Source organism: Sphaeroforma arctica (assembly GCF_001186125.1).
Source record: "Sphaeroforma arctica JP610 unplaced genomic scaffold supercont1.1458, whole genome shotgun sequence".
Classification (NCBI taxonomy): Eukaryota; class Ichthyosporea; order Ichthyophonida; genus Sphaeroforma; species Sphaeroforma arctica.
The window spans coordinates 1-9,237 of NW_014039100.1; the positions used below are offsets into that span (position 1 = coordinate 1).

General features: G+C 43.0%; 2 protein-coding genes across 3 annotated transcripts; one reads left to right on the plus strand and one right to left on the minus strand.

The window, feature by feature from the left end:
* Nucleotides 1-1,529: 1,529 nt before the first annotated feature.
* SARC_10954 lies at nucleotides 1,530-5,907 on the plus strand (the record flags this gene model as incomplete). Of its 2 annotated transcripts, XM_014294974.1 has the most annotated exons (7): nucleotides 1,530-1,739; nucleotides 2,018-2,140; nucleotides 2,576-2,739; nucleotides 2,846-3,040; nucleotides 3,294-5,421; nucleotides 5,548-5,753; nucleotides 5,866-5,907. In XM_014294974.1, the coding sequence occupies exons 2-7, from the start codon at nucleotides 2,068-2,070 to the stop codon at nucleotides 5,905-5,907; spliced, it is 2,808 nt and encodes a 935-aa protein (XP_014150449.1). In that variant the 5' UTR covers nucleotides 1,530-1,739; nucleotides 2,018-2,067. The 2 variants fall into 2 exon arrangements, with proteins under 2 accessions (XP_014150449.1, XP_014150450.1); XM_014294975.1 differs by having other exon boundaries at nucleotides 1,530-2,140.
* Nucleotides 5,908-7,297: 1,390 nt separating this feature from the next.
* Nucleotides 7,298-7,926, minus strand: SARC_10955 (hypothetical protein; the record flags this gene model as incomplete). The annotated part of the gene is made up of 2 exons (XM_014294976.1): nucleotides 7,744-7,926; nucleotides 7,298-7,543 (listed from the first exon to the last, which is right to left on the minus strand). The coding sequence occupies exons 1-2, from the start codon at nucleotides 7,909-7,911 to the stop codon at nucleotides 7,298-7,300; spliced, it is 414 nt and encodes a 137-aa protein (XP_014150451.1). The 5' UTR covers nucleotides 7,912-7,926.
* Between the last annotated feature and the right edge of the window lie 1,311 nt (nucleotides 7,927-9,237).

The window sequence follows — 9,237 nt, forward strand, 5'->3', positions numbered from 1 at the left end:
TATAGGCAATGTCTCAGCCTCACAATCCCTCAGAGTATTGCTGTTTTCACGAGGCATACCTAACTTTACCAAAAGACTCATTTCGTTTATTTACTTTGAATTCCACGATACTTAGACTTAACCTAAGCGCTTAATTACTCTAAGGCGTTATTATTGTTGCCTTGATAGACCGAATTTTACAGAAAGGCTGCCCCCTTTTCAAGGCTGCCCCCTTTTCAAGGCAAAACCTTTGCCGAATTTCGGCCAAACGCCAGCATACAACCGCACATAGGCAACCAACCAGTCCGGATCTGCTCTCATGGCAGGCAGAATCCGCGACTGGAGGGTGGCATAGAAGTCCTGGCTGAGAGGTTGCTTTAAAATGCGCACTCTCTCAGCCATTTGACCTTCGCCAAGCCCCGTATAGACAACCTTGGTTCGGACGAGATTTACATGCTCGCTCTAAAGCCAAAGGATGTCAGCCTCGCCTCCTGTAAGCACTACTCCCACTGGCTTCACCATTTCTATGCTTTAGATGTGAATTTGACTCAAACGCTCAAATGACGCCTCAAATGACGATCGATCTCACTATAATTTACTAGGAAACGCAGTCACTATCAATTCATTAATTGTGATTCGACTAAACTACACTAAGCAAACAACCAGAAGAGAACACGTTGGCCTAATCCCAGTTAGTCAATGTCTTTAATTAATAAATATTAAGATAGTGAACTACTAGCCCTGGCCTGAAAATGTTCACTGTATTTTACAGTGACACATTTTCCGTGTTCTCAAATTTTGAGGCACGCCAGGGCCCAAACCCTATACCCTAGCTCAGTTCGGGCCTCCTGAGCTGATCACAATATATATATAATATATATATATATATACATATATTTATGTAATATATTCCCTAAGCCCGGGCCTAAGGGCCTATTTGATGACGTATCCGAGGCCCGAGGTCCGTGAGGTCCCGTGACTTTAATGATTTTTAAAATAAATAAATAAGAAAACACAACCAAATTTATTTACAACAACACAACAGTGGTACAATGTACATATCATTTTTTAATATAAAAAAAAGTCATTGCCTCCTATATATCAGAGGCCGTGGGTGGGTACGGTGGCCGGTGGGGTCACTGGGGCGTGGTGTATCTTTTTTACTCTGTTACTCTGTAGCTCTCTCCGTAGGTATGACAATAAAAACATTTGTATCGGTCGCAGGCGAGAGCGGCCGTCTGAGTTGTCGCAGGCGAGAATCGCAGTCATAGTGGTCGCCAGACCCGGTCGCAATCGTAGTGGTCGCAGTCGTAACAAATCTCCTTTTTATTCTTATATATTTATGCATAGCCTTCTAAATTATACACAAGAAGGCTATGATTTATGTGTCTATTTAGTAGGATATGATGTTTTTTTGTTGTTGAAAATCCCCAAAATACAAAAAAGAACCAAAAAAGCGTTCATTGCATCACTACTTCACAAGTTCTCCATAAATATAATAGTATATTAATAGAGAGAGAGAGAGTGAGAGAGAGAGAGAGGGAGAGAGACAGAGAGCGAACAGCGAAGTCTGTTGCAATAAATTTTTAATATAAAAATGTAGAATTTTTTTTGTGCCTTTTTTCTTTAATAGCTCGAGGTAACCTCTCGATGGGTCAAAGACAACGGCACCTACAAGAGCGAAACAACTGATTAGTCTTCAGGAAGTTGTACACACCATTTGACTTTTGCATACCTTTTCAATTAGGTACGACAATTAGGTACGACAGCTCTCAATCGACAATTTTTTTTGTATAATAATTGAAAAGTGACGCCGATTCCGCGGCAAACTTCACACCACCTCGCTATAGTTAGTCAGGATTTAGTAGGATCGAATCAATACATCGAAGTATACTCTACCTTTTACCGAAGATGACTAGTTTAAAAGATGAAATGTCCTCTCCTCATATATTAGGGCTGGACGACGACTTCCTAAACCTCATACAAGATTTTGAACCACCTAATCTGAATTGTGATGTGGACTTGTCTGTTTTTCCAGAAAATATACCAGTACAGGCTACACAATTACCACGCAACGTGGCTTTAGACATGTCACAGTCGTTTGCTAGTACTGTTTCTGGGTCGATATACGCGTCAGGATCGACGTCTCCTTCCAGCCCTGGTGAGTTGTCTGATTTTGAACAACTTCAAAATTTGACGAGGTTCGAATTTTTTGTGGTATTGTTTAGCTACTGTTTCGGTGAAGCTAGTAAAGATTATCAGACACAAATCATTGCGAGTTCTATAGGGTTATATCTGCACCTATAGGAACCGGCTGCAAGTGTGCCCCTGGTATTTGCTTTCGATCTATACCTTAGAATCGGTATGGAATCCTGGTTGTAAGCGCAACTTACCATGTGTTTTAGACCGAATAACGCTTTTTCAATTGCGCGTGATCGCGTGAAATGTCATTGTAAACCTACTAAATGCGGGATAACGTCTCCACCCACAACTCCACCCACGAGTCAATTTCTGCTTAGATATACCGTGCAAGAGCACTTTGAGCGTTTCGTATATACTGTATTAGCTATTTATACTATCGAATTAATAATATCAGATTCGGCACGAAGTGATGCTTCAGGAGGGAGACTTGATTATAACAGTGGATCTGATAATACTGCTAATCTCATGAGTCCGCCGGGTTTGAACCCAACAATCTACGAACAATATTTCAACCTTGCACAGCCGATGTTTGTGCCGACTCCCACTGCTATGCAACAGGTGTGTGACGGATATCTTCTATATACGTTTAGCATTTTGTTGTTGTTGAGCGTATCTCATCAATTCGTGTGTTACAATATTGATGTTTTTCATCTGCGTGTCATAGGCTCAGGCCGCTTTGATGGCCGCTACCAGTGCCGCAGTCTACAACCACAATGTCTCAAGAATGAGTTCTCTAGCTCAAGGGACAAAAATTGCGCCTAATGGCTACGCGAAGGTCCCGATAAATCGGCTTATCCCGACTTTGAGTCAGTTTCCCACCAGTACTTCAGAAGCACCACCGATCACGGATTTCAGTAAGGTATGGTCGTTGGCTGACACACTGTTCAAATGTTGAGTTATACTTTCCTATTTGACTTGGTTTCACTGTACCGAGGTAGAGAAGGTTCACTGCACCGGGCATATCTTTTAAATTCTCAATTCGTTGCAATACCTAGCCATGGGCGTTTGCGCCTCTGCTGTGTGTCCTGCATTAAATATTTTTTTGATCCCTAACGCGTATCCTTATCTCTACATTTCTTCTCATTACTTGCGACTCGCTTGACCTGCTCCAGCCGACAAAGCCACATAATGTCATTGAACGGCGTTACAGGGATAAGTTAAGTGGGCAGTTGTCGTCACTTCGCGATGCTATCCCTGCTTGTCGCGGCCATACTAAGGTTAACAAGGCCACCATAATGAAGCTGGCAGCAGAGTATATTGCTGAGTTAGAGGAAAGGCTAAAATCGAGTGAAAAGCGCGCTAACGCTTATCACAGCGTACTAGAGAACCATGGACTGTTACATTTTGTCGGTGATCATCCAGTTAGTGAGCCACGTGAAGTACCGGCACCATCAGTGCACAGTTCTATAGTACCCACAATCCCAATAATATATAACATCTCGGCTGGCAGCGCCTTAGAAGGCGTGCACAAGTCACTTCCTAAAGCGCCCGAGACACCTCCGAGTTGTCTTGATGAAAGCAAGGCAACGTCTAAGACACACGATGGTGCCACAATACGGCCTGAACAATCACAAGCGTCATCTACGCCGTCTGATTTATTATTGGCTCAGGCACCAGTACCCCCGTCTGTTCTACAGACGTGTGTAGATGAAAATGAGAGACCACAGAAAAGACAGAGAGTTGGTACAAGCATGAAGCTATCCATGGCACTATTCTGCGCCGTTCTGATTTTCAATCCTCTAACACAATGGCTGTCTACCGGAGAATTATATGCACAGCCGCATACGATATCTTCCGGAACCTCGGCTCCTCAGATGCGCGTGTTACACTCATTCAATGGAGACAGCATGGGTACCACAAGGACAGATGGAGACTGGGCTAGTGAGCAACAATATCATGCTCTTTATGCATACACAACAATGTGGCTAGATTTCCTTTGGCTCCTGGTGCGCGTGTTGGGTGGCTTGCTCGTGTTGACCAATTTGCTCAATAGTGAACATCAGGCCGATGTTACCGATACTGAGCTGGCGAAGGCGTTAACTTATGCGAAACTGGCAGATACCGCTTTAGATCAAGGCAGATATGCGGAAGTCTTTCAGCTATCTCGACAAGGGTTAGCGACCCTCTCGAGGGATATCCCCGACGACAAAGTGCATACCGTCTTGAGTTTTGTGTGGCAGATGCTGCGACAGGTATCTCACTTCCTCCGGTATGGGGGTTGGATCGAAGGCATCTGTGCAAATCGCTCAGAGGTTTCCAGATCGTTGTGCACTCTTTTGGCTCAGCTGTATTCGAGTTTAGCCGCGTCCTGTATAATGCTGAGTGTCGATGATGTTGATTGTGAAGCTAACGGCGTTGACAGTGATACTTCCGTTAGCATATCGCAGCTGATGCTTTCATGTCTCATGTCGCTAAATTCCGCTCAAGCTGGCATTTACGTGACTGGTTGTACTACTACAGGCGACGTGATCCATGCATACGATCGAGTGGCGCTCGCATTGTTGATCATTGGTAGAACATCATGCACCTCCATTTTTGCGGCTGGATGGTGGGCACCTGGCCTAGCCTCGTACTGCCTCCAACGAGGCGTTAAAAGCACTTCGTACCTGGATTATATTGTTTCGACAGGATGCGTGTCCGACTTGAAAGATTATACTGGTTTCATTCGGAGCATGAGCGATAATTCGAGAGGTGGCTTCTCAAGTTTGCCAAGAACTATCGAGTATAGCGACCCCTTGGTGTTGGTTGAGTACGGATACCGGCAATCACGATTGGTATATCTATTTGAAAAAATTCAACAAGAACTACCTAATGGATCTATCAAGGAAAGTTCTAAGCAGTTGTATACTCAGGCGATGCAGAACTTGACCGAAATTTACGAAAGTAGTAAAGTTGCGGATGATCCTGTGACGGGGCGGTTGGCGCTGTTAGGAATGACCACCTGCAGCGCGGTCCTAGCCTTCGCTTCGAGTAAGAGTACTAGTTCTAAAAACTTGAATGAGTTACGCGAGTTGGTCATGGATTTGCAATCGGCACAAGTCGTCGACGGAGATATGCGTTCTGGAGGGGAGCGTGCTTTGTACTGCACAATTGTTGCGTTATTATGTAAATACGAGGGCCGCATCACATACACTCTGGACGCTCTTGCTCATGCGACGATCGAGCTAAGCAATGCCAATTGCGCCAGCATTCCGGTTTCGAGTATACTGGCATGTATAGCTGCAGAGTTGGCGATCGAAGGTAAGTACACTGTTCATAGCATTTTTTTACTGCCGAAAATTTATGATGTGTGCGCATGAGCATGCGAAGATTCGCGTGTTCTGTCGTATTCGAACTCAATTTTCGGGTCGTATTCTGACTTTGCAGCTCGTATCGCGATATGGAGTGCTGATGATTGTAAGACATCGCATCGAGAATTTTCTCGGGCAAGTCAATTGAACATATGGTCTCTGGGCAGAGTGTCTACCGTATATAAACCCGCAGCATCAGCTCAAGCGAGATTGCAGGCCAAACTCCTTCTTATGGGCAGGAGAAATATTTTGCAGAATCGTCTACACGTTCGGAAGGCGCAGGTAAGTCGAATGTGCTTCTGAGGTAACACAAATTTCTTTTTACTGTGCTAAATGCCTTGTTCATATTCTCTCCGAGCTTCAATTTTCAATCCGGTTTTATTTTATTTTACAGCACATGGCGGCGAAACTTGACTGCCAGAGAATAGGTAGCTAGTCTAGTTGACAAGTGGAAACGCACAAATATGACTCTCATGACACTGCGCTTGGCAGGGATGACTTGTAGGAGATACGAACTGATAAGTTTTAGCATAGAATATAGATATAAAATATGAATAGCCTTCTTGTAGTAGGTCACAATCAAGTGTAATCGCTGCACCACCAAATTCAAGGACGAGTTGATTTTAAATTGGCAAAGTATGCTGACAACATTAAAAGGATATATTTTCTGTCCTTCTATATCATTTTGGTTTATGTAGTACCTCAGGTGGATGATTTTGTTATTCATCCCATGTCATGGGTTAATACGAGCAAAGGAGTCTTGATACGACTTCTGGTCAAACCCTCTACTAGCGGTTGAGTCTGAAAGGCTGGCTCGATGTCGGACTCCGCTCTGAAGTATATATCTTCCACTGATGCATGTCGCCGGTGTTATCGACATATTGGTACCAAGACTTTGAGAGCTTTCTCTAAGCACCTCAGCGACACACGTTGTATATGCAACATTTTTCGTCTCGCTATTTATGCAGGCAGATGCACCATACTTGGGATCAGTCGCGTACGGAACATGTGTATTACGCTTTCATAATAGCTAACCCGACTATTTGGTTTGTACGCCGCTGTAGTTGGCCGTAATGTATGTATACATAGTGCCTCAGAATTTGGTCTTATTATGGGGTTTAGGATTTCTTTTTTCGCGCTCGCAGGAACTATTGGGACACGATATTGTCCGAGATCGTCGAAACACACTTCCAGACGTCATCGATACCTACAATGAGAAGCGTTAGGAAGTGATTGAACATCATGGTTGCCCGATCTATTTTGATGACGAAGAGAAAACACGCTTGAGTTATCTCAGCCAACATACATCGCCACAATTTGATCTTTCCATCGTCGGACGAAGACGCTAGAACCGTCCCAGTGATATTCCATTGTAGCCTCCACACTGTAGATTCATGATCAGTAAGTACCGCAGCACATCGAGAGTCGTACTCTACCGGAATTTTCCTGCTTAGGTTCGAAAGAAAAACTCATGATATGGTGGGGCACGGAAATGTATATTCTGTTCTAATCAAAACCGTCCTTGATTTGATACACAGTGCTACCAGACTGTCTAGGTTAGCTCAAGGCTCGCAGCTTGAGAACAAAAGAACAACAAAATCGAGACCCAAACGAACCACCTACAGTGAAAAATAAACTGATTAAAACTATACACACGGGTCAAGACAGTAGACAAAATTCAGCGAGACATACGGTGCGTCGGGATTCTCAATTATTCGCCAAATCCGAATCGTACTATCCGTTGATCCTGACGCTAGCAGATGATACGATCTGCAAAACGCAAAAAAGTCGATAGCGACACTCGTGAATCAGATAATCTAGGGTTCTCACCAAGGTATAAGTGTATAGGTATTGGGGCGTAGTGCATACCTTCCAATGTTGGGAGCAAAAGCTACCGATTCAATTGATGATTCGTGGCCCTTGAGAATCAGTTCCTCAATCCATGTTTGATTTGCATTTTTATACATCCAAATACTGACATCGGGATCATCCCCGCCAACAGCAATCATAGGTCTGGCAAAACGAGAAGGGTTCCATGACAAACAGGAGCAGCCCTTGGATTGGAATTCCTCCTATAGTAGTTGAATAAAGACCATTGAAATTAGCCAGACTCACAAGTATCTGACTGACCATATGGAACTACTAAATCTGCCCCGGAAGGTTCCCAATCCAGGCTTTATGATATATTGAATCGTGAGACTGTAGATAGGAGAGAAAACCTCTGCATGAATCAAACCAATCAGCAGTAATCAAATTCAGACATGCACCATACCATCAGAGACCAATGTGAAAGGTTGGTCACGTCTAAGGCTTCATAAGTTCGTATCACACCGTCTGCAGAACAGGTGGCCAGTTTTAAGCCCATGCTTTTGGGGGAGAAGTCTATGTCCTTCACAGAGTTGCGACTGTCAACTAGCGCAGTGCGCTTTACCCATTGCATTTTGCTTCCAGGCAACGCTGCAGCACGTGAAATCGTGCACATAAAAAGTAAATATGGTGAGATGTCGTAAGGATTATTCTGCCACAGAAGACAGTAGCAAACGAAACAGCGCGCAGTGTGCCGCACTCACTCGGAGGTACGTTTACGGTTCATAGCCTACCGATTTCTTCCCAAACGATGACGCTCCTGTCGAAGGAACACGATATCAAGACTTGGCCAAATTCTGGATGCCCCCACATAACCTTCCATACGGGCCCGGTGTGCCCTTTCTCCTGAAAGTTACAATAAATGAGAGGCAAGTCAATTGATTTATAAACAACACTTGAATTGTATGATGAAACATTCCATTCTTTCTCATCTTGTAATCAACTCTTGAAATTCATCAAGCATGAGGATTGTATCCGCATCAATGTCTCTGCAAGCCATCTACCTAATTCGCTGTGAACAGTATTCAGAAATTGTTGTATCGAATATTGTAAAAAGTAGGTTGCAATGGGCACATAATTGCCTTACAATTCTTGTGGTCCAAGTAAGTGCGAAACAAAGATCCATGTTTTCAATCTGCCTTCCGGTTACAATTTTGCATAAATAGTAGTACAAAGTGATGAGGAAGTTCATCCGCACGTGAGCTATGTGACATCAATGCTTACAAGTACAACGAACATGCACAATAGCAAATGTCAAGTATGCGTGCATACCTATGGTTTCCTTTGGCAATGATAACTATGGATATGTTTAAAATGCTTAAAATTCATCCACCAAAATACACTGTGATAGATAGAAAGCAAGAAGTAAGTTTGTATGTATATGCACAATATTTATTCAACGTTGTTGTACACATATACATAAGTCCGTGCCTACAGGCTAATATTGACTCGCCGATCAATCAAATATGTACATACAAGCTCATACTTCTATATGCAGACACAAAATCAGATAAGGCCCGACTCTGTATCAACTCGATCGCCTACATTTCAATATAGAATACATCAGATTTCAAAAAACAACGATAAAACTTTCAAGCGCAACGACCTGTCATACACAAACAAGTATTCGTGTAACCTAATAAAATGCATATCATATACTTAGATACATAAAAATATAAATATTGATATAAAAATAAAACTAAATAAAAACATAAATCAATAAAAATAAACGTATATATATATATAAACACACACACACACACACACACATATATATATATATTAACATACACACATATAAATATGAATACATACATATACATATACACCCACCCACCCACACTCTCTCCAAACCACATACACACAAACACCTACCCACCCTCCCCCCCCCCACTATATC